Source organism: Heliangelus exortis, chromosome 2 (genome assembly GCF_036169615.1).
Source record: "Heliangelus exortis chromosome 2, bHelExo1.hap1, whole genome shotgun sequence".
In the NCBI taxonomy this organism is placed as follows: Eukaryota; Metazoa; Chordata; class Aves; order Apodiformes; family Trochilidae; genus Heliangelus; species Heliangelus exortis.
In genome coordinates this window covers 50,217,692-50,243,689 of record NC_092423.1, presented here as the reverse complement: position 1 = coordinate 50,243,689, position 25,998 = coordinate 50,217,692, and the positions used below count along the sequence as shown (strand labels likewise).

The 25,998-nt window shown below is 41.1% G+C and overlaps 2 protein-coding genes across 2 annotated transcripts; one reads left to right on the top strand and one right to left on the bottom strand.

Moving 5' to 3' along the window:
- Positions 1–589: 589 nt before the first annotated feature.
- Positions 590–14,261, bottom strand: KBTBD2 (kelch repeat and BTB domain containing 2). The gene is made up of 4 exons (XM_071736089.1): positions 14,044–14,261; positions 6,772–7,299; positions 3,769–3,934; positions 590–3,318 (listed from the first exon to the last, which is right to left on the bottom strand). The coding sequence occupies exons 2-4, from the start codon at positions 6,939–6,941 to the stop codon at positions 1,783–1,785; spliced, it is 1,872 nt and encodes a 623-aa protein (XP_071592190.1). The 5' UTR covers positions 6,942–7,299; positions 14,044–14,261; the 3' UTR covers positions 590–1,782.
- A 266-nt stretch (positions 14,262–14,527) lies between these two features.
- Positions 14,528–25,227, top strand: LOC139792556 (enolase-phosphatase E1-like). Its single transcript, XM_071736072.1, has 6 exons — positions 14,528–15,380; positions 17,933–18,094; positions 18,804–20,768; positions 21,727–21,852; positions 23,687–23,806; positions 24,970–25,227. Exons 2-6 carry the CDS (start codon positions 17,947–17,949, stop codon positions 25,005–25,007), a joined length of 2,397 nt encoding a protein of 798 aa, XP_071592173.1. The 5' UTR covers positions 14,528–15,380; positions 17,933–17,946; the 3' UTR covers positions 25,008–25,227.
- The last annotated feature ends 771 nt before the right edge of the window (positions 25,228–25,998 follow it).

Below are 25,998 nucleotides of genomic sequence, written 5' to 3'. Positions count from 1 at the left end.
GGTTTCTTAGCTAACATCCCTTTTCCAGTCCTAAGCCTTTAATAATTGTACAAAACTATGTAAAAATCTGCTTGAGACTTAACCTCAAGAACATATAGTTGTCTGTCTTGTTGAAAGCTTGAATTCTGTTTACTGGAATAAAAGAAAAAAAAAACAACCCCAAAATTTAGGAAAATCCAGTGACATTATGGGTAATGAAGTAAGTAAAGTTGCTCTTAACATTAAAGATTGAAAATAGGTCTCCTATCTTTGGAGCTTATGGAGAAGAACTTATTACCACCTTAATGCCTTTCTTTGCTTTCAGTAGAGCAGAGTTTGTCCCACAACAGGAGAAATGCTGATTTTCAGAAATCACAGCGGGGGATTCAAGTTCTCTATAATCCTCACCTTTACTTCAATGCCTAATTTCCAGATTTGAATGACCAGTAAGCAGAGTCAACCACACATGCACGTCTCCAAGCTTTTCACAGCTTAATTAAATCAAATTGCCTTCAACAAACGACCTGCCAGAAGTGTGCATGTGCTGGGGATGTGTGTGTGTGTGTGGTAACTGTAGGTACACTTCAACCAGAAAGCACACTCAAACTCATTTGGATTCAGTCTTTTTTAATAAATTAATGTCATTTAAAGTACAGTGCCAGAACATGATGCAGCTGAACATGCTAGTAAGGTTTGTCATGAAGCACCTGTGTTGATGTTAGGTTGGCGGCGCCCTGCCTACTGCTAGTGGTTCCTGGGATTAATGCCAGAGCAGCACCAGTCAGCTGCTCTCCTGCACACAGAGCACAGGGTATTCCTGAACAGTTTGCTCCCCAGCCCCCCCCTCCCCCCCCAAAGTAAAAAACCTGATAGCTACGGGATGTCTATACACAATCACACTACAGTAATGCTTGTTATTAAATTAACAGAAAATAAAGACCTGGTTAATCCACACTAGAACTTTTGTTTTACAATGGAAAAATACATCAGCAGCAGGAAGTAATATACATGAGCCAATGTTACTGTAATACAGAGTGTGGAGGCATTTACTGATTAAAGCTCCACACAGACCCGCACTATGAGGGCTGACAATTCCTATTGCAAGCCCAGCAACTTAAGTCCACACCTGGTAAACTACCAGCTGCTTGGAAGACCTGTATTCTAAATAGACAGGTATAAGTTAGTGAAAATAGAATACATGCACCTAATAATACAGCTTGACTGAACCTGCAGTCATTTTGCCCTGCATGTTACCATACAATGGAAGATCTACCCTTCCTACCACAGGTAGATCCATGGGATTTGTTTCTTTTTCTTTTAACGGCATTACAATGCCAACACGGATATTAGTATTAAGGAAGTGCAGCACAGTCCTTTAATTAGGCCACGCTGACAATTATAGAACTAGCACTTAAGTAGAGTATCCAGAAGGAGTTCAAATATAACAGGAAGATACTTTCAAAAGAGTTGTGACATCATCCTAGAAACTGTAACTACTTTTTTCTGAAGCTAATTTTCCTGAACTGAGACTTCATAGAACTAGGAATTAATCCATTAGACAGGTCAGATGCTTAAGCTGATGATACACATACATGTTTCTCAATTATTAGATAATATTTCAGATTATGGAAGCATATCTGCTCATTTCACTAATTCATACTGGAGGGTGGCAAATATTAGGTAGGGCATAAAAATACCACTCATGAAAGACAGGTGTGATACTTCTGTTCCCAGACCAGTTCTTTCACAATCCTTTATTTCAAGATAACAGCACAGAATCAGGTGTGCAGTCTAGTCTGGGAGCTATACAGGCGGTAGAGTAACCATCTCTCCATCCAGCTCAAATTCATCAGCTCCATCTGGTGAGAAGAGGTACGTTGGCGGTTTCCAAGGGGACTCCTCAAGGCAGGATGGATACAGCTTTCCTACAGTGCACCGGAAGTCTTTCCCCAAGTCCCACAGCACACGTTCTGATATGTGCTGCCTCAGAAACCAGCGATCAAGTTCCAGGTCGTATTGATAGGTGGCGTACTTGGCTCTCTCGTTCATGTGGGTTTCTCGAATAAAGACGCACAAAGAATTAGAGATGACGACAGCTCTGACGCAGGGGTCAGAGTACCGCTTGGCAGGGATATTGGCTGCCATTCTCCACTCATTTTTATTCACATCATAGATTTCCACGGTCACAGAAGACCCATCTACAGTACTGCTCGGGAGCCTTATACCAGAATTGCTAGCGATGTGCAGTCCTCCGATATAGAATATTTTATCGCCGAAAGCAGCAGCTGAAGCAAAGCATCTACTTGTCTGTCGCATAGCCATTTCCACCCAAGCATCTGACCTGGGAAAATAACAGTACATCAGGTTGTGTGCCATGACATAGATGCAGTTGTGAACTGCTACTGCCGTGCTCCACTGCCACGCGCAAGGCAAGGGGCTGACCATGGTCCACTCGTCTTTCTCGGTATCGTATCTCTCCACAGTTCTCCGGTTGAGCTCCCCACCGACGCTGTCTCCTCCGATTGCATAGATGTATCCTTCACAGCAGACCAGCGACGGCTTTATACGAACAAAGAGCATCGGCGTCTTTGGGAACCAAGTGTTCTGCTGCGCATCGAACCAGTAAAAGCAATTCACAGTTCTGAAGGCAGCCTGGAGTTTGCTGCTTTTACTGTGATTGGTTTTTGTGTTTTTCAGAGGAACTTGCCCACCTGCTATGTAGATGTCATTATCAGGAGTTACAAGCGTCCCGACCTTATGCAGGTCGGCAGGAGGGTTGCAGAGTTTGTAAACTTTTTCTGCCTGGGGGCTGTAGCAGACAGAAGAATAAAGACTACCAGGGTTTTCAGCAGCAGCTTCAATGAATATCATCATCTCCTCTTTTGTCATACCAAGCCTGGGCTTGAAGAACTTGGGCATCGATTTGTAAAGTCCTTGCACAACCACTGATTTATCATTAGGGGGCAAGCCTTGAAACCAGGCTCTCTGTGTTACTTCTGAAAGTGCGTCGATTCGGATTTGGCTAAGAACAGAGGACAAATACTGCGACCGTGATTCTGTGTTGTACTCCAGCCATAACATAGCAGCTTCACGGACTGTCTCCTCCTTCTCCACATTTAAATTGTCGCTGCTTAAAATATCTATCAGTAGATCATGTGACAGTTGCATGAAAGCCTCCTGGTGGTACACAGCCGTGAACTTGTGTTCTACCATTCTTTTAGCACTCTGTTTTAACTCTTCACAGCTGAAGAGATCAGCAAAACTTAAAAGACGCACGCAGTTTTCTGCGTTAATTTTTTTGATTAAGTATTCTCTACACCGTTGCAACACATCATCTACCTGAAATGGAAAGAAACACAGTAAGTATCACTATAGACAACCTATTCCCTAACATGCCAGCGGCAGGTCAAAGTATCTGCATTTAATATACAACTCCAGAATTTAGGCTTGGAACATTATATATATTCAGAAGTACAGCAGTTACTCACTTACTCAGTTGATTCATACAGATCAAGTACAGCATACGATTACGTCTGCTGGAGACACTGGTTTTCTAAATGTCAGAAGTGCACTGGTTTACTCCCACCCTCCAAAGAGTGGAAAGCAAGGAGGGATGGGTACATGAAATGTGTCTGGCAAGCAACTGCTGTCTGTACTGAGCACACCAAACAAGAGGATGTTGAAATCACTAAACAGAAAAGACTGTTTAACAAGATTAAAGAAAGAGATTTAGATCTCTAAAAAGAGATTAGAAGCAGTTATTTCATACTCAAAATAAAACATGCCTACCTGTAAGAAGCAGGCAGTTTCATACAGCTGTTCTACCGTGCTGTCACTTATTGCCAAGTTACCCGTGTATGCGTAAGTTATGATAATTTGCAAAGTAGCTGCATCCACATTCCTCAGGTGTACATGTGTTTGTTTACTTTCACTTAGCCCGCTCATGAACATGGCTCTGAAGAAAAAATACACATATTAAGACAAAGACCAACAGTAAGTACAGTAATTACAGTCATTTATCACCTGTAATCTGTCAGTGATTACATGCCAAAAAGTGAACAGTGTTTTGGTTGCCTGTTGATAGATGTTTGGTATTTACCTTAGGCTACCTTCCAGTGTTTAAGATCAAGCACTTGTACAGAACATCTGAGCAGTTCCATTAGTGCCTTCTGTAGAAAAATTTTAGGCAAACTCTTCTGTCTTAATCAGCAGAGAACTCTAATGACTTTAGGGCATTCATGATAAAATTTAAAACCTCTTCTACACCAGGTGATGGTAAGAGGGAAGAAACATCCTCCACAAAATAAAAGCAGCACATTTTGCATGTTCCTCTAGAAGGAAGAAATTAGTTCAGAAAAAGGCTCAAGTACTAGCACTCCATGAAGTGTTCCTAATACACCATACAAAATAACATGCAGTAAACTTCTGAAGTTTGTAGACAAAACTCAGTACCAGAAAAAACTGCCCAATTTGGTCTGAAAAAAAAAAAAAAAAAGGAATTTCCATTACATCTTCCTAAAGGTTATTGTTTCCATAATGCTTTATATTGTATTGCCCGTTCTGTTTTTTTAACTGCAACACAATTAAGAACTACCTGGATTTTTATTGTTAAACCAGGTACTTGCCAATTTTGTTAAAATGAAGAACATTGATTTTAAGAGCTTTATATTAATCCAAATTTTGCATTTATAATTATATTGAAAGTTCAGCTGAAGGCTCTTTGTATTTATATGGGGTTTTTTAGGAAGCCAGCTGTGAGAGGAGTTAGTATGGACAATGGGTGCACCCTGTAGTCCTTCCTCCAGCTGTACAGGTGAAGGAGACATGGGTAGGATGGGTAGGATACACTGCCTAAGCAAAGCCATTCAAGGAAGCACCTGATACAAAGACAGTACCCTACCCCACCCCACTGTCTTCCCTCCTGCTCCATCACTATCTCTCAGTCTTCTTCCAAGTTCCTTAACTCAGGGCAATTGCATTTCAGGAGGGATCAATGACTGGCCAAGTGAGTATCAACTTGCCATGCAGGTTCTAGGGGTAAGCAAAGACAGTACAAGTGCCAGGAGTGACTCCTCTTCACAGAAAGGAAGAGGTAGCTGTTGGTGAATATGGCCTTAGTGCAAGCTTACACACTGCTGGCAGCCTCTGCTGGAGCTGGGCTGCCCCAGCACAGTGTTCAAGCAGAAAGATGGAAAGAAGGTAATATGGCTGCAGCTGTACACCATGGCTGGATCAGGCTAAGGGATGCTGTTCTGTTCTTCCTCACAACCTCTTTCAGGTCTATCAATTTTTCATAATAAAGCTAAATTTAGGAAGCTGAGCATCTTTTTGTAAACCAAAGTAGAGAAGAAAAACAGAACATGACAAAGCCACAAGCTTGGTTTCTTTTAACCAGTGCCAAAACCTCAATCTATAAATAATAAACACATATGAATAAGAGATCTGACTGAATATTCCAATGCAGCACCCTGCATGGACTCATGACAACTTACATGATTAGCCACCTACATTAAATCAGGCTACATGTCCAGTGGCCCTTATTTTACAGACTGTTAAAACTGTGTCATCTGCAGAGGGCCAAGAGCAACAACCATTATCTAGTGATCACCTGGTGCTAAAAATTATACCAGACTCAGAGATGAAAAAATTAACTCAAAAAAAAAAAAAATCATCAAAAACTTGAATGGAAGTAATAAATTATTCCTCCTTGCATTAATATTTCCTTGCATTAGAAGTAATTATCTTTTTCTATACAAGAAAGCAGACAAAATACACAAAACATTTTGGAAGTGTTTGGTATATTTGTAGTGATCCCATCTCAACAAGAAAACAGGATTTGCAAACCTGCCCTTGATTAACAAGAAAACTTACAAACCCTCCTTAATGCATCAGGAAGGTAAAACATGCATGGGTGTCACCAAGAATAGTTTCAAGCTTCAAAATTCCTTCCAGACACAGATTAATTATATCATGCACTAACAAAAAATTACTAATCACTGCAGAAAATTCAGGGTAATCCATCTTTCTTTTAGGACATACTATGCAGGTATCTGCAAAAAGTAGTAGCACTTGACATACCTGTTTTTATTAATAAAAATTTTTGAAAAGGCAAAAAACAGAACTGCGGGGAAACAGAAGTTACCGTATTAAAAAATGCAGCAGCAGCTCAGTGGGGGATAAAAACCCACACAGCCCCCACCAAATAAAATATAAAAAACCACCACAAACACAAAAAATAAACCTGTTGCATTGCAGCAAGACTCTCAGGCAAGAGAGGAATATTTACTTCCAGCTGAACACAGAAAACCAGAGGATTCACAAAAGAAAGCCAGGAACCTGCACAGGAATGCCTACTTTTAGCAGAGGCTTCTGCTTAGAAACTATAATTAATAAATGTGACAATGGAACTGACATAGTCAAGTCTCAATAATGCCTTGTTACCCTACCTTAGGAAATTTAAAAAAAAAAAAATAAAAAAAATTAAAGAGTAAGAAATTTGCCAATTATTCAGGCTTGATTAACTCCATAAAGAAAACAAACCATCACAAGAAGTGTGATTTAGTTTTCCCCCCACTTACTGTAAAAACTAGAGTACCTACTCAGTAGGTCACAAGATGCTGGAAAATTAATTCTGCTCTTCTGGTGTTGGCAAGTAATTATGTTTTTTACTTATCCCACTGATCTTTAAAATTCTCTGCAACATGTTAAATGTTAATCAATTGAGTAATACTACATTCAAAACTAGGTATCTCAGATTCTCTAGAATTAACAGATCCTGCTTTGAATACTTACCTGAAATATGAGCTGCATGTTGCAAGAACCATCTTATGGCAGGGAAATTCAGTGCCCTCAACAATCAAGACTATATCAGTCAGCAACTGCTGTTCATAAAAGAATTTTAACTGCTCCAGCAAGGATACAGCATACTCGGTGTTTATCTGCCTCTCGTCCTGGGTAGACATGACTGTATTCCATTAATATTTCCAGGATCAGAGAGAAAAGTCAAGATCTTTTTGCCAGAGAAGTGTCAGTTGAATGTTTCTGAAGTAATCAAGGAAGGATCGGCAGGAGGTCTGTAGCCTTCAGAAGTGATACTGATAAAAAAAGGCAGTGTTATCTTGGACCGCTGAATCAATGTTTCAGATTTGGACCTGCTATTAGGTCATCATGCTTTGATTTGATGTCACAATCTGGTCAGACTTTCAAGAGCATCTGCAGAGCTCCTGTTGAGATCTAGGATGCAGGAAATGAATGAGCAAAAGCGAAGCCTGAGGTAGATTTCGTGGCAACATCTCGTGATCAATGGCTGCACTTGAATGACTGAAAACAGGAAAATAAAATTAATTTATACATTACCACTTTCAAAAACCTTTCATAGTTATCCCTTTAAAGTGACTGTCTAGCAAACTTATTTCTAATTTATTACTCAATTTCTTGCACAAAAGCACTTTTGAGGAAAAAATTACAGTATCAAAGAGAAATTAAAAGCAGAACAGTTTGTACATTAACCTTCATCAGGGCCTAGACTCACAAATTAAACTAATTTATTTATCAATACAGCTTTTAAGACTGAAGAGCTAAAATGAGGTTCAGGAAGACATCATTTCTCTTCCAAGAATTACGCAGTCTATCTACTGAGTACACTTGTTCATTTCCTTCAAAATAAGAAGATAAGATAGCCACATTTTTTCATTTTCATATTAAACATTCACTTTTTCTGCTCCAGTGTTTTTGTCTATTGGACACTTACCAGTACCAATACCAGGCCACTAAAAATATAAATGCAGTTTCTTCAACATTCCATCATTTTCCAGCTAAACTCTTGGTATCATTATCAACCCATTTAACTCTTTGCATTCTACTAGAGAACAAGCAGAACCACAGCTAAGGCTCAAAAATCCTAACAACCTAGAATCCCAATGTTTATTTGATTCATTTTCTCTATGCAGAAGGGCTTCATATTTCACATTCCATTTTTTTTCATTCTGAGCCATTTCTATACAGAAATGACAGGTAAACATCACTGCTGCAGGCAGGAGAATAAAAGAAGATGATAACAGGAGCAAAAGGATGCTGGAATAAGGCAGAATACCTGCCAGCCATATAAAAAAAATGCTAATCCATCAGAGCCTGTCTGTAATACAGTTCATAGGCAGTTGTCTTTTAACATCCACCCACTTGAAACAGATATGCTTAATTAATGCCACTGTAATTACTACTAATTTAGTGACACTCATCTTTAGTGAAGAAGTATATACACAACCCCGAAACTCCTGGTTTTAACTGGTATGTAACTGGAAAACAGTCAAAATAGTCAAGCCCAATGTTCACTGTTTGTTCAGGTGAAGTCACTTAATTATGGGAGATACAAAAGGTGTTAAAATTTGGGGAAGGAAGAGAGAGAAACTATCTGCTATAATAACAGCTGTTAGCATAAGTCTTTACTTAAGACTTCCTCAAGTGCAGCTAACTACCAGTCACTAAACCACAAGTCTATCAAGGATATACACCAAAAAAAAAATTGCTTGTCTAAAAGCAATGTCCTTCTGCTTCAAGTCACAGCTTCTTTCCACTGAATTAGTAGGCATCCCATCTCTGCATCACTGACCACCATCCTGGTTATCCGATAGCAGCGTAACATGCAACCTAATCCATTGACAGATTTTGCACTGAACTTTAAATGGTGAGAGGGACACACAGGCTCCCTAAGTGTGTCCCACACTAATTAATAGCTAGTGGCTTTACGGGTATCCCTACATCTCTCTACAGCATTGTTTTTCCTGGCTTAGGAGTAAAGTTTCAAGAACAATACAAGCCAGTGGATTAAGCTCCATTTGGGCACAGCATCAGTAGTACTAGGCTTTTGCTAAAGAAGTCATTAATACCATGACTTGGTATTCTGATGTAATTTTAAAGAATATAAATCTTCAGAAACAGAGAAAACAATCAAAACTAATCTGCACTGGATTATTCATTAGGTAACAGAATCAGTCAAGGATCCCATGCAGAAATGTATATATACCCTCTAGTAAGATTAAAGACATTTTTGGCAGCATGAGGCTGACAGTAAATAACTGAAAAAGCAGACCTGTTCAACTGAAGACAAGTTGAAACTGTGAAATTAATTACTATAAATAGCTGGGACATTTGAATATGACCTCAGTAGTAGAAAAGATTGAGAAGATGACAGGAGTCTTGTTGCAGAACACTTGTGCGATGTGAACCACTTTTGAACTGTAAATTTATAAAGCTGGACTCCTTAGTTTATAGATGATCTGAAACTACCTCATTTCCATAATGTGCTCCAGGGTGGTGCCCATGGCAGGAACACCGTGTACAGCAGCCCTGTTTTCCACATCTAAACTGTGTTTTGCTGACAGTGATAACCATTCTCTGAATGGTTACAAAATTTTGTATTTGTCACAAAGTCAGGAGTCACATCCCATCCCCTTCTAGTGAAACCATACTAAATACTCCTGGGGAGAACAACAAGAAGCATATCAATTCTGGAATTCTGGTTTTAAAATGCCATAATTTGTATTTTCATTTGCCCAAGAGAGTATTTTCAAAACATTAGGGTAAGTGGTGCAGGATCATAATTTTGTGTCTGGAAAGCTATCCAGGACTACCTTCCTCTCTCACACCTTCCTGAAGAGTTTAAGGCAATTTTAAGAGATATTCTCCTCACTTTAGAGGCTGAAAAATTGTAGCACTGAAACCACCACCAGCCTGTCAAAAGCCCCTTACTTGCCACAGGAGAACTGTGAGAGGCTCAGTGCTTCCCAGTCCCAACCTAACATCACTCTCACTGCATTGTGCTTGGTTGGAATACAGCTCTGACATTGCAGCAAACTCAGAAACTGTGAACTTGAAACGATGGATGCACTACAGTCTCCTGTACTTCTCACAGCCAGAGTGACGAATATTTCAGAATTGTGGATAAAAAGATGTATGGCAAACGTCAGCTTAATATCCTGAACTGAAATTCTGACAAAATAAAAACAACCCTTGAAGGTAAGTTCTATGAATAAGACTTTTCCATTCAGTGGTATAACTGGAAGGACTGTTTTATTTGGGTACTTTCTTGGAAGTCAGCTATTTAAATCAGGACTGGTAGGTAGCTGCTGGAAGGCCACAGTAGTACTGGATTGCAAACTATTACTGGGTGATCCAAAGTAACCCCCTTTCAAACAGGAGAGCAACATTAAGTAACAGGTTGATAAGAGGGTTTGATTTTAAGTAATTACTCCTTTCAGCTTAGGTAATTTTAATTGGGTGGCTTTAACACTTGTTCATGTACTTCAAATCTGAATGGGACCATTCCAAATATTAGTCAGCAAATGTTCATGAGGATTGGGACAGGTTATTTATGCCTTCCTTGAATCTGTCTATCTTCTGAGGTTAGGCAAAATCTGATAAACAGATACATACTGCATTACACACAGGAAGTGCTAACACTGTATTTCAATGTATAACGTAGAATAAATATATTGACTATTTCCAATTTAATTAGCATGGAAAGGTATAAGATATAGATATAATATTCTTTAAGCGAACTAATTAGAAACCAAATTTTTGCTTTATTTTGTACAATTTATAAGGCAAAGTAGATATACAGACATGCAACTTTTGTTTTTAACTTTAAGATATTGTAAATCCCATTAAGAAGTCTGGCAAATTAGATGCCTAGATTCCAATAAAATTCTACAAAACACTCAAAAGGCCTGTGAAAATCCCACATGAACCTGTGGAAATTCTAGCTCCTTCTTCAGCCATCTAAATACCTCTTGAATTCTAACTTCACTAACTACAACAACCATTTCAATAAACCTAAACCTCTATGTTTGGAAGAAAAAGAAAAGAAACAACCAAAACTTATTCAACTAGTTTGGACATTCAACTAGTTTGATCTAGTTTTAAATAATAATAATAAAAAAGCTTTAAAATTCTACTTTTGTGCATTTTTAATAAAATTCCTATTTCCATCCAAGGACAGCTTCACACAAATAACAAGTAAAAACAGGTCTAAAGAAGTGACTCATTCACTATTTTTATCATAATAAATAGTCAGAATTAAAAAACTGAACAACAAAGCCAAACTACACAAGCATCCATGTCTATAGAGATAGCAATCCTCTCAGCTAGCAAGGAAAGTAGCAAGCTCAGGCAATTTAATATTTAGGTACTATTACTATTGATGTGTTACAAATCCACGTTTCAAAATTATTATGCCACCTAGTAACACGGGGGAATAAAAGTACTAACTACTAAAATCTATCATATAAATCAATGCAGCTAGCCATTGGGGGAGGGGAGAGGGGAGAGGGGAGAGGGGAGAGGGGAGAGGGGAGAGGGGAGAGGGGAGAGGGGAGAGGGGAGAGGGGAGAGGGGAGAGGGGAGAGGGGAGAGGGGAGAGGGGAGAGGGGAGAGGGGAGAGGGGAGAGGGGAGAGGGGAGAGGGGAGAGGGGAGAGGGGAGAGGGGAGAGGGGAGAGGGGAGAGGGGAGAGGGGAGAGGGGAGAGGGGAGAGGGGACAGGGGACAGGGGACAGGGGACAGGGGACAGGGGACAGGGGACAGGGGACAGGGGACAGGGGACAGGGGACAGGGGACAGGGGACAGGGGACAGGGGAAAAAAGAGAAAGTTGGAAGCTCTAGATTCTTGAGTAATGTATCAAATTTTCATCCTTGGCAGAGAAAGAGAAATAGGTAACTGATGAAGCAGTTCCAGACTTGGAAGTTTTCCTCTCTTTTAAAGCCATCAAAGGTGGCTTTGATAGCACTGTAGTCCAGAAACTGAAACATCAAGGAGATTCTAAGAAGGCCACAACATGAAATTTCACAAAAAAACAAGGACTCATTTATCCCTACAATGTTATCATCTTGAAAATTACTATTCACTTGGGAACTGTTACTATTTTTCATATATATTATGCTTGAGAGGAGAGTTACAACTTTGAGGATAGCAGTGTACTGAAACTACACTGAAGCTAGAAACAAAAAGTGTCAGACTCTGTACTAACAACGTGTTTGGTCACAATGTGCTCATTACCAGCTTCTTTCCTGTTTTTCTGCTCCTAAAGGAAGTTATACACTAAAGGAAATACCTGCTCAAAAATAAAATTAGCAGAAGATAAACCCACAACTTAACTTGGCAACTGGCCTTCTGAGCACAGGTAGTTTCCATCCCCAAGGGCGTTTCTGTTTTGTGGAAAGACTTGACCTGTTCTGGAAAGTCAGTGTTTGAAAAAAAAGTGGGCCACGGATGTCTCCAGTAAGATCCAGACATGTATTATGGGTGTATAGAAAAGTGGAGGTTTTTTCTGAACTCTAAAATGTTAATGAAGCTAGTCTGTTTTATATAACAACTTAAATTCTAACCCACAGGTATACATTAAATATTCACTATGAGATATGATGATGTTCAACCATAATTTCAAGCATTTCCACATGAAGCATTTCTTCATGCTTCCACATGAAGAGATTAGATTAACAATTAATGTAGCTTAACTAACTGTAAATTAGTTCCTGAAAGGTTAAGAATCTTAAAATGGGTACCTTATCAAAAATTTATTCTCAAATTATAATCACCACTAAATAAAGGAGGAGAAATTTTAGAAATTGCACCAATTCTGGTCTGTTTCATAATCACATGACCAAAAAGCCTGTTCCTGCAAGATGCTCGTTATGCAGCACCAAGTATAAAAGGACACTTCTGTTCCACTCACAAAATTATTAGGAAAGAGGTGTGACACCTATACCCAGATCATGAGACTACATTATTTACACATCTCAGTATATTAAAAATACCTTATTTCTCCTGGTACATTTATAAGAAACTGCACTAAGTTAACTATTTATTCCTAATGAAACTAATGTAGACACAGCCTTAGGTAAGCTCAGAACAGAATGCAGCATTCCACAGTGACCACGGAGTAACACAGAAAGCTGTGGCTTTGGAAGGAAACATCTGAAAATCCAGATGCTAACTATAACACAAATCCATTTCTAAATCATAACTGAAGTTATTTCAAAGTAAGCAGGTACCTATCCTATTCATAACGAAATAATAGTAATACTAGAAAAATCTCAGGAATGCAGATGGTTAACTTCAAGGCAATAGTATGCATATATTTCGTCTATAAAAGTTCGCTAAGAAGTCTGACTATTCAAATCTACATAAAAACACTGACACCAACCCTCACTCGGTAAGTGTTAATACTACACGTACACACACACACAACACTAGACGTATCGGCGAGCAGAGGGGGGCAATTACAAGAGACGGCAATGCCGCTACACTACTGTTATCATAGAAAACTTCGTCGCTTCTGCTGCCCCTTCAAACACCTCCTGAAATACACACACAAGCTGCAAACATCCCAGCCTGCTCAGCCAAGAGAAGCACTGAGGCCTGGAAGCCCTACAACCCACCCCATTACAGCCCGGAGTCACTGTCCCTTCCTGCATGCGACACAGTATTAGAAAGAGAATACTTTCCACCCCCCCTCTTCCTGACACCCAGGTGCGCCGTCCCCTCCTTCTGCTACTTTAATTCCTTTCCCGCTTCCCTAACAAGACCCTCGCCAGCCCTAAGGAAGGGGGCACCTTCCTGCTTCACCAGGGTCGGGCAGTCAGGCGCAGCCCCGCCGGCTGAAAGCCCAGCCTGCTTCCTTCGCCTCTCTCCTCCCCGCCCTCCTGAGCTCCGCCGCGCCGGCAGCCGGCCCGGGCCAAGGGCGCGGAAGCGGCCCCAGCAGCCACCTCGCCTTCCTCCTCGGGGTGCCTCCGCCGCGAGTCTCCGCCGGTGTCCGGCGGGCCCGGAGCGGCCGCAGGTCTCGCAGGGAGCCGCACCCAGGCGGGGAGGGGAGCGGCGGGCCGCCGCAGAGCCCCCCGCGGAGGAGGCGGCCTAACCCCACGCCGGCCCGGCAGGCCGCCGCCGGCGAGGAGACGGGAAGCGGCCCGGCGGCCGCGCCAGTGGAGGGCGGGACACGAACGCGGGAGACGAACACGGGAGAACCGACACCATCCCCCCCCCCCCCCCAAAACACACACACACCCCCGACAAACCTCTGCCCGCTGCTTCCTCTTCTGCCTCAGCGTCCCGACCGCGGGCGGGCAGGGGCGAAGGGGCCGAAGAAGCGGGGGAGGAGAAGGTGGCGGTGGCGGAGGAGGATCCGGTCTCACCCAGGCTGCGGAGGCGGCGGCCACTGGGCGCGCAGGCGCGCGCTGCCCTTCGCCGCCTCACCCCCGCAACATCACCGCCGCGCGCCGGCCGTTACGTTACGCTGCGCTGCCGCGCCCCGCCCGCCCGCCTCTCCTTGCGCGCGCTCGGAACGGGGAGAAGCGCGAAGGGGAGGGAGGGAAACGGACGCGGGGGCCGGTCCTGTCCCGCCCTGATCCGGAGCCGCCTCCGGTTCCGGTCCCTCTCCTCACACGGCCCGCGCCGGGGGCGGGGCAGCAGAGGGGCCCCGAGAGGAGCCGCGGGAGCTCGATGGAGCGGGGGGGGGGTGGGAGGGAGGGAGGGAGGGACGGACGGACGGACGGACACAGCGCCCTCTGCTGGCGGCAGCGGGCACTGCAGCCCTAAGGCCCCGCAGCCCAGCGGCGAAGGGCCAAGTGCTGGGGGCGGCACGGCCTGACCTCACCTCCTGCCTTCATCCCACCCTTCCTTCCTTCTTCCCGTTGTTTCCTTCTGCGGGAGGAGGCCCCAAGCAACTGTAACTTGTTTTTTGATCGAATGCGGGAGCCTCAGAGGCGAGGTTTGCCTGCCCCTGGAGCTAGCGAACGAACGAACGCTCCCTGAGGCTTGAGAGGCCTTGAGGCTGCGGCCCAGGGGGGAAGCAACAGGCAAGGAAGGCGGGAGAAGGCTGAAGTCTTGACTGAGGGAAAGAAAAATCCTTAAGCAACTTCTTAAATCTAAGGAGTGGGTTGGTGTGGGTTTTTGTTTGTTTGTTTTGGGGGGGTTGTTTCTTTTTTGTCCTTTAAATTCCCATTATATCTGTCTGCCACGATAAAGGCTTAGGAATTTAACTTTAAAAGGTGAAAGCCTAATCTGATGACTGCAGGAATTAAAGATTTAAAATATCCCATGCATATCACACAAGTCACCTGTACACACAGTGCAAGAGCTGCTGTCATTGGAAAAGGAAGGCTTTGTCTTCGGAAGTCTGTGAGCACCATGACCAATAATCCTTCCCAGGCATTTTATAATTTTTGTCACAGTGCAAAGCACAAATTTAACCTGAACATTACAGAAAGCAAGAAACAGAAGTTACAGGAATTTCCCAACCTACAAATGTAAACAGTCTCTGAGCATCCACACCTGTTTTTCTCCAGTCACTCCCCTACTTGAACTGTACTTCCTTCTCTCACCATCTCTCCAACATTGGTGCTCTGTCACTGAGGTAAGAAGGTGAAGTTTCGAAGTGGCCACTCAGATTCTCATCTCCTGTAAAGACCCAGAGCAGAATCAAATAAAAACTCACTGTTTCATAAATTTCTGTTATATTTATCATAGAATTTTCAGGGTTGGAAGGGACATTTAGGATCATCTAGTTCTGACCCCTCTGCCATGGGCAGGGACACCTCCCACTAGATCAGGCTGCTCAGAGCCCTGTCCAGCCTGGCCTTAAAAACTTCCAGGGATGGGGCTTCCACCTCCTCTCTGGGCAACCTGTTCCAGTGTCTCTCCACCCTCATGGTGAAGAACTTCTTCCTAACTTCCAATCTAAATCTGCCCTCCTCTAGTTTGAATCTGTTCCCCCAAGTCCTATCATTACCTGACATCCTAAGAAGTCCCTCACCAGCTTTCTTGTAGCCCTCTTCAGATACTGGAAGGTTACAATAAGGTCTCCTTGGAGCCTTCTCCTCTCCAGACTGAATAACCCCAACTCTGAAGTCTGATCCTTCACAGGAGAGCTGCTCCAGCCCTCTGATCATCCTCATGGCCCTTCTCTGGACACACGCCAGCACATCCGTGTCTCTCCTGTAACGGGGGCTCCAGAACTGGATGCAATACCCCAGGTGGGGTCTCACAAGAGCTGAGTAGAGGGGGAGAATCAGTTCCTTTGACCTGCTGGCCATGTTTCTCTTGATGCAGCCCAGAATCTGGTTGGCTTTCTGGGCTGCAAGTGCACACTGATGGCTCATGTTGAACTTCTCAGCCACCAGAACCCGCAAGTCCTTTTCCTCAGGGCTGCCCTCAAGCCAGTCACTGCCCAGCAGTATTGGTGCTCGGGATTGCCTCTATCCAGATGCAGGACCTTGCACTTGGTCTTGTTGAACTTTATGAGGTTGGCATGGGCTCACCTCTCCAGCCTGTCAAGGGCTGAAAGAGCATTCCTTCCTTTAGTCAGTCCTAAGAAACTGATAAACTTTAAAAACAAATGCCATCTGATTTGGATCATCTGATTTGTTTTTCTCCCCGCTAGAAGTGTCTTTAACATTAGTTTTAAGCAGGTGTGTAATAAATACTTTCCTTTGACAACCATGATTTTCTTAATGTAAGTTCTAGTCTTGCAAAAGGGATACAGATATACACTGCATTCACTTAGGAATGCAGCTTGAGTATCTGCATGACCAGACTGATAGCTTTCTCTGCACAGCAGCTGAAGGCTTTTAGCAGTATTCCTGTCCTTTTGTTTTGATTCTCCCTCCCACACGTTGATGGACAAAGCCCCCACCCACCTCCATCAGTGTTAAATGAGCCTCAGGTGGAGGGGAAAGAGCACAAGCAGCAGCAGCTGCCTGCATAAAGAAGGTGAGCTGAAGACTTGTTTAGTTCTTGCTGGGCTATAAACAGCAGCAGCATGGACCTTAGTTTTGAGGGGCTCTAATAGGGTAGGAATAGCTTGGGTTTTGTAGAGCTTATTGATTTAATTTTTTTTTTTCTTTCCTACATTACTCTCAAAGGGTGAAATAATTCTAGGAGGTTTGGGCCTGTGAGGGTGAGAAGCTGCTTTTTGGTGCTTCCGAGAGCTTGCTGTTCTAGATGGAAACGGAAGAGGGCTCCAGTGTTCCTGAAAGTTTTCTGAATCTCTAGGCTGAACTGCGTGCTAGTTTGTAGCAGGTCTTCAAACCGATGTGGTTTGGGTTTTTTTTCCGTAACTTTGAAGGGTTTAAATTTTCTTGAAGAATTGGACTCCTGTGTTTTAACCTCTGTGTTCTCTGATTTCTTTTTTTCTTTCTTACAAGCTATGTGTGAGAGGGTTGTATCACTTGCATGGCTTGGGATGGAACGAACTCAGTGTGTTAAGTTACCTGGGGAAATACATAGGTGTGAGAGGAAGGTCCCTTTGTCTTGTTAATTTTGTATACCTCTAAATGAACTTATGCATAGGGATTTTGCTTCTTTTTGTTAACTACCCTTTAACTTAAGCACAAGAAGCATGGTGCTACTGAAATATTTGGTTTGTTACCCTAGCTGTAATTAAGTGTTGTATAGTGAAAGTCCCAAATTGATAGAGCTCTTATTATGATTTCAAATATAACATATGTGTTTGCATTAAGGTATGCTTTCTTCACAAAGCACCAAACTTCTGTTTATGTTAAACTTTCTATTGCTTTTTGGTGTTTTTTGTTGAGGGGGCCTCTTGTTCAAGGCTATTGACTGAAGGCTGGTTTTAAACAGATTGGAATATTACTTATATGGATGTGTGCATATAAGAGTACATTAAAGTTACTGGTCCTGTGAGTGTCCTGTGAATTTAAAGTGTATTAAAAGATGTATTTTTAATATCAATATTGAGAGCTGCATATAGAAAGCTTGCTTAGTGAAGGAGAACTAAAGCTTTTGGTCTTGATATGAATGTCAGTTCTCTACCTTCCGTTTGGAAAACGGTTCTTTTCTGTATAGATATGATTTTATTGGGCTGGTGGAGAAATATCTGCTGAATTCTGCTGAATTTACAGCTTAAAACTCGTGAAGTGGCTGATTCTGATTATTTATCTCTTGCAGTGTTTAAGCAAAAAATGAATACTGCTTCAACTTCAGAAAGTGGATCATATTCCACAAACAACACCCGACCCTTTTTTTATGCGCACCCAACAACACAACAGCCTTTTCCAAATCCGTGGTACCTCAGTCATGCATACAATCCATACTATGTACCTGCTTCAGGTAAGGTAAATAACAGCTGTCTGTCATAGTTTTGTGTAGTAAATTACTTCTAGAGTGAAGGAAGCAAATGTGTAGCTATGTTAACAAGCTTCTTGGGAATTTAGGGGGGAATTAATTTAATGGTTTAGTTGTCAAGGATCTGGTTTATGAAGTGTGGTATGAATACGTAACTTGTGTGCTGGAAAGCTTCTGTTTCTGGGGGATGGAAACTAAGCAAAGTAACAAGTGGTTGTCAGAGTTCTGAAGTGTGCCTAACAATTAATACATGTATATGCATTGTGTATGCATTTGCATGTGTTGTAAGTATGGATAATTATAGGCAACCCTCACAGAAAAAAATACTGTTAAATACATCTTGTAAATAGTGTACCTAGTTAACTTTTATCTGGGCCTGTCTCTTTAAAGGACTGTTCTATGACAATAACAACAGCAAAAGTACAGAAAGTCAGTTGGTGTGTGTGTTTAAATGAAAAAAGTCCAGCTCTGATTGAAGTGTAGCTGTCCAGATAAGTTGTTCCATAAAAAGAGACTCCCTCTAGGTTTTTCTACCAAATTTGCTTCTGAACATTGAAAGCTGGAGTGGTTTATTTATATATGTGTCTTATATGGTAGCTGTCCCCGTGTATACCAGCACCTATTATTCAGAATTACTTATTTCAGGAAGAAAACATATTTGCCCTTATGTTTTTTTCTTCTCCTCAATATCTAGGTTTCCGAAGTGGAAATCCATATTTTCCATGTTATTCTGTTGCACTTCATGAGTACCCTGGATTTTTTGTTCCCCAGCATCCAGTGCATGCAAGAATTAACAGAAGACCTTATTTTAATGTTCCCCCACCTTCCCCTATGTTTTATCATGCAACAAGATTTAGACACTATAGTACCCCTGGGAAAAAAATGGAGACAAAAGAAACGCAGACTGATCCTAGACAGCCTGAAAACAAGCAAAAAAGGCATCAAGATATCCGTATGGAAACGAAAGGTTGTGATGCAGGAAATATGGCCTGTGTTTCTTCTGGTATAGGAACGGAGACTGAAAGTATCTCAGAGAAACAAGATTCATCTGGATCTTCCATTGCAGTAGACAGAGAGTTTCCTAACAAGAGCCCTTCCAACTCTACACAGTATAGAAATCTTCCTACTGGAAGCTATGCCTTTGAGAAGGAAGAAGTGAGGATAGAATATGGAAATGGCTCTCCAGCTATTCAACTGTGGAAGTCCTTTAAAGAAACTATCCCTCTGTATGATGTGGCCAGTGGTAAACCAGTCCCAGACAATATAGTGCAGCGTGACTTATTTTCTGTTAGCTCATGTGAAGGAATGCTATATAGCCCTCATGAAGGGGAGAAAAGGGTACCAGGAGCTTACTTAGATGAGAGAAAAGCTGTTCTTGCCTCAAAACAGGGTGTTGAAACTGTGCAAGAAAAAGAGGTCAAAAGTAATGAAGTGCACCTGGATGCAGAAAAACAGGTGAATACAAGTCAGTGGGGAAAATCTCCCCCAGGTGAAGCCATGGTGGTGCAAATGGCAGAACTGTCAAGATCTGTTAGCATGGATGAACCAGTAGTAAGACAGGATGTGGCTGCAGCTAAGAAATCTAGCTCTAAAAAATCTACAAGCTCAAAAACCTCTCAAGAAGAGCCCAGCTCTAGTCAACAAGCAGGACAATTTCCATCTAGTATAGAGGTAATGAGTGACTTGAGTTTTCAGCAGAAAAGGCTGAATTTAAGCCACAATGTAACCACTGAAAGTCAAACAGATAGAAGTATTTGGTGTGAGGAATCAATTGAGAAGTATGTTCCCCCTAGCAGTTGGCTGGCTTGCTTGGACAGTATGGATGCAAACTACAACTATAATGTTTGTTTGCCACAAAGGAAACGTCGAAGTGTACTCAGTATTTCTTCTGATGACATGTCCTCTAGAGAGGAAGGCTCATCAATTGATAATGCCCCAGTATCTTTTTTTGTCCCTGACTGTGTGCTTCAGAAAAGCATGTATACTTTCCAGAAAAGTACAGAGGGCTTGGAGAAAGAGAAAATAAAAAGTGGTGGGTCCCTTAACGAGGATGAAGTTGTAGGAAGGGAGCAGGTGAACAGCTTGAATGACCAAGATGCCAAAAACTCTTCAACTGTGAAGACTAAAGAGGCTTCCTGCAAAGGAAAAAAGTTGGCGCCTCTTCCCAGGTCTTCTAGTTATAAAAAAATCGATTCCCTCAAGAAAAAAACAGCTAAGAGTTTGTCAGAAGTTGAGGACTCTGAAGAATACCCTGTGAAGGGAGAAGAGGATGATGAAGATGGAGAGGAGAATGACAATGAGGAAGAGGAGGAGGAGGAAGATGATGATGATGACAACATGGATGAAATTGAGTATTTCTTTGAAGAAGCCACTCCGTTTGGAATCTTGACATCTAGTAAAGGAAGTTTCTACCAAGTTGGGCAGAGGCTACTTTGGAAACCACCTAAAAATGTTATACCAGCTCAATTAATTAGCTGGCCTGCTCAAGAGAAAATAAAAACTAGGAGTGGGCTTGGTGAAAACATTGGTGTAGTTTACAAGCCAAAGGAGAAAGGACAAGATGAGGTTGTGTACAGTGACTGTGGGTATTATGGAAGAAAGAGGCCTACGGCAAGAAGAGGACTTGAACACCAGCGAGTGCTACGGAAATTCTTGGGAGGTAAGCAGATTGCTGAGGGCAAAGTGCTGCTCAACAGAACACACAAAGAACACCTAATTGCAGTTGCAAATTATAGTCTGAACCAGGGGTACAAGCAGAGCTTCAGGTCTGGCTTAAGAGAAGTACTGCAGAACAGCTTATTTTGAGGCAGAGGGTGTTTCTTATGATTAGTTTTTTAACTATTGCATGAAGATTCTGCATCGTCACAACCAGCAGAGAATTTTGCAGAAACTCCTGTGAGTTAGATTTGATATACTTACCTTTCTGATGTATATGGCAATTAATAAATTGTCGTTTGAAAAGCTTAAGGTCCTCTTAGCTATGTATTGACCATTGTTTAATAATATCTCATAAACCCAGCAGGCAAATTTACACAGACGTTCTCACTTCCCCATCAAAGACCCATGCCAGGTGGATTAAACAGGATTAAGATCATTGTAATGTGGTGGCCATGCCCTGTGTAGAAGAGTCAAACTTTTATTTTTTTAATGGTAGTTATAGTACTCTTAGCAAAAGTTCTGGTTTGTTTTCATAAAGCAAGTGTGAAATTACTAACTATTAACTGGAGAAGAATGATTAATCAAAGGTAGATATTGGTAGAAATTGGATTAATCTGAACTGAGAATAAACAGTTATGTTATCAGTTGAGGCTCATAACTGCTTATGAGGGCACTTCAGTTTGTGGCTGCTGTTTTGTGTCTTGTATTGTGAACAGCAGCTAAAACAGAGTGATCTACTTATAATAGACTCCATATTATTTTATTTCTACACAATGTGTAAACTAAGCAGCTTGTAAGTTTTGTCAAGTGGGGTCTCCTAAAAACCAAGTTTTTTATTTTTATAGAAGCTTACAATTAGATTTTGTAGCTAAGCTTTGCATTCTGACTGGTGAATGAAACAGTATATTGACATTAGCAAAACTAAATACTGACTTTTTAAATCAACTTCTTTTCATTAGGAAGGCTTTTAAGGGAGAACATGGGGATGCCACCTGAAGAGTATTGGATTAGAAGTGGTGCTAAACCCAAATTTACCAGCCAAATGCATGGTAATCTCTTGCCCTCAGCCAAAAACACAGAACAAGGTACAACTTATTTTCTCCATGCTTTTCTGTTCTTAAGGAATATGATACAAAACTGCAAGCTTATAATATTTGGATAAGGCTTTAAGATAATAACATCTATTCCATTGGTTTAATATTGATCAGATGCCTGTCAGTACATCTCAGGTTATGTTTATTTCCTTTTCAAACACAAACATGTAAAAAAAAGATGCATTATAGATACTTTCTTAAAGGTACCATGGGAAATGAAAGCATCAAATGATTTGTGGCCAAGCAAAGCCCTTCTTTGCCCAAAGTTGCTGCTTCCATGAACTGTAGTATTAATACTTTCCCCAGATAATGCTCCTCTTGAGTGCACATGCAGTGGTAGTTCCTAATTTTGATGAGCAGAAAATATAGGAAGTCCTATGTGGTTACTACATAGGCCAATGTTGAGAGAAACCAGCATGGACCAATAAGTTGTCCTACTACTGCTAAAGGACATCTGAGTGCAAATAATGTTTATGTGATTAAGGAAAAGATGAACAAACCAAAGTTAGTCTGACAAAGTGAAAGGCAGAAAGGTTTCTGTATCTCTTCATCCTGAAGCAGAATGCTTTTTCTTTACAGCTAAGGTCTACTTGGAATTATCTGTTTCTAGATACTCTCCAAGGGTGTATCTTGGTGCAAGTGCTGTTGGAACAACTGCAGAATTTGTTGTACTATGAGTATATTTACTTTCCTGTGTCACATGCTTTCAAGTCTACCAAATAATAGAGTGGGAAGTTATCTTCAGAACAGACTTTTGCTTCTCTTCTGTTCAGTGATAATATACATCAGGTTTCCAGTACCAACAGCCCAGTAGATTATTCTTTAAAGAGGATTCCTTTGCTCTCTGCATTGCTTTATTGCTTGAGCATGTTGGGGTTTGGGATTTGCCTCCTGTATAGGAGGCTTTCTATCCTTTCTATCTATAGACTTTAAATTATATTTTTTTGCTATCCTGCACACTAGAAGTTGAAAACCCTTTAACAGCACCTCTCCTAGCTCCTCACAACAACTCATAACAATGTAGTTCTAAAGTAGTTTTGTTACCTTTAAAATTCAGTGTGTCCCTCTTATCTCTTCTGATGACCTAAATTGCTTTCTTCCCTTCTATGACTTGATAAATAGTGCAATGTACTAAGGATGTTTGGCCTTTGGTACTCCCTGCTTTCTCTTCCTCCTTTTTCAGCATACATAGTCTGAAGAAGCTATCACATTCAAGTGGTAGGAGGCAGGAGTCTTCCTTATGAAATGTCCATGTCAATGGATGCCTTGGAAATGCTAGTAAAAGTACATCCTTTTGAAAATGTCACTGAACTTAGAACTGGTTTCTTCAAGTGTCTGAAATTTAAATGTCCTGCAAGTAAGGGGGTTTGGCCAAAGAAGATGTGTTGCTTTGGCAATAATATTGTATAATAAATTGGACTTTTTGAAGTGTGTACCTGTGGCATGCAACTGAGCAAGTCTGAAGCACTGAGGTTTTTCAAGACAGTGGGTGAGCTGCATCCTTGGACAGCTATTGAGTAGTTTTGAACACTTGAAAATTGAACAAGAATAGAATTAGACAACTCTCACTGAGATTTTTTTTGTGAGCTTACACCTATCCAAGTTCTGACCCAAAATATGATGCATCCAAAATATGGTTAAACAGTGATTAAATATTGTAGAAATGCAAGTCTGTTGCTTGTGTTGGTTTTATGTGCCACTGAAACGGGCAACTAGAGGGAAGGGAGAAAGAAGAACACTCCAAAGCAGTAGGGGAAAGCCAAGCTTAAACTTGCTTTCAAACTATGGTTTGCAGAAATAACACTACTTGTGTCTTGCTATTTAGGGTGCCCACCTTTGGTTAAGCCAAAGAAGAAAAGAGTAGGCAAGCCACCTTCCAAACGCAGAGACACGAGATGCGAGGTGGAAGAAGCTTGGGAGGTGCCAAGGAGCAGTGTACGCAGAGGTTGGTGTACAGTGACAGCTATAACCCTTACAGGGATTGTTTCATTACTCTCTTGGGTACTAATGGTTCTTGGCTTGAACTGCAAGGATATTGGATAGCTTGTGACATAATGGCAAATACTTGGTATGCAGATGAGCAAAAACAAATGTTAGCTAAACTTTGAACTCTTACCTTTATTGTGAATGCTGTTGTAGCTTTGACTAGATTAGGTTCCTTACCTTATTTCAGGGTGAAGGAGAGTCATCAAAACCACTGTTTTACACACAGCTTTTCAAACTTTTCTAACTTTTTAAAGCTGTTGAATTCTGTATCAGTTTGCAATATATTATTTTCTTTAAGATAGAGGTCTGTCTCAGCTGGAATACTGTAACTTTATACAACACAAATGCATATAGGTAATTTTAAGAACCTCAGCTTTATGAAGTAGGACCTTCTTGCTGCTTTGGAGGAAGACAGGGAAGACAACAGAGGGTAAAATCTCATTTAGTAGGTTCAGTAATAAATATGCTTTTATGCATTTGTGGGAGAATATGTAAATTTTATAAATTGAAAATGGTCAGTAGGTATAAGAAGCTACCTAAAAGACAAGAGTTCCTTCTGGAAAAGCTAACTTGAATATCTGGTCAGGAAGTATATGAATTAAAGACAATCTCTTATTTATTAAACAAAGGATTAGAAATCCTTGTATTTTGGAAATAAAAGCTTAGACTGAAGCATCTTATTAGTAAAAATCAGTCCTTAAATCAGATTATTTCAATATCAGTGTTAAATTGTTGGTCCTTTTTAGTAAAAGCATCTAGCAAAACTTGCATAATCCTAAATACTGCTTCTATTTACCCCAGAAATAGTTGGTGTTTCTTGGATGCATTCAATAGTATAGTTACAAGAGCACACTCAAAATATGGTACAAGTTTCATATGGAAATCTGTTGGCTGGCAGATGATCCCAGTACCACCCCATTCCTGCAGAATTTTTCCTTGCTGGGAAGCTGGGTATATTGTTCTAGTATCAACCATCAGCATCCTCTCCTGCAATTAGGATAAGGCAATCACTGATGTCTGGTCTTTCTTTAGAAGCAAATTGACATGTATTATTTGGAGGGAGAATACAATCTTAATATTTTTGGTTTTGGGTTTTTTGTTTTTTGTTTTTTTTTTCCTTAGGGCATGGAGCAAGGAAGTCCCTCTATAAGAGAAGATAACTTCAAATATTGGGGAAGAAGGGGAAAAATGTTTCAGAGGTTTGCATAAATCCAAAACTCTACTTCTTCTCTTGTATATTTTGTGAATTGCTGTGCTCTCAGAGTATGAAGTAGCACTGTAGACTAAGGACACTATTAAAATGGCATTAAGTATTTGACACTACAGTCACCTTTTTACAATTAGCACGTCCACTATTTAAATAAATTTAATAGAATTGCACTTTGAGACTGCTTGTGTTCCATCTGTACATAGAAGCAAAAAAGCTTGAGATAGGGATGCATGTGCATCCATACTGTTACAGCATACTGTTTGCTGCTGCCCTGTTCTGCAGGACTGTGAAGCCTATCTGTTTGTATCATGTGGAAATGGGTAAAAGATTCTCTTCCATCAGCTGGATTTTTGGCTGATTTGGTTTTGTTAAAATGTAAAAATACAGTTAAATCTGTATCCAGTACCAACTTGAAGTTTCAACACAGTTCCTCAGATTTTACTCTTCTAAAGCACCTTTGAATACTAAAGCTAAAGCATGAGTTGATGTGTGCTGCCCTCTCCGTCTTTTTCTGTGGAGACTTTTAAGAGTCTTCTGTGAAGCCCCTAACATGGTGAGGTGGACTAAGAAGGTGAAATGTTTTCACAGGTAAATTTTTTAAAACAAGTGTGCCCAGTTTCCTGACTTTTTCCTAATGACTTCTATTACAGTTGATATTGTCCTTGGTAACGGTTTACAGAAAAGTCTCTATAGAACCAAGATGATAAAACTAGGCCTCTTTCTTTAATATGGGGTGGACAGACAGCACTTGTCTTCTGTCTCCTCTCTCAAGGTTGCATATACCCTATAGTTACCTTCTAGATAAAATTAGCATTTTCTGTAACTGCATTCAAGTTTTGTGCCTACCTGTTACTAGTCTGACCTGTAACTGAGGTTATGCTGTTTTTCCACAGCAATGAATATTGATGTTTACTTACCCAACTCATCCTTGATCTTTCTGT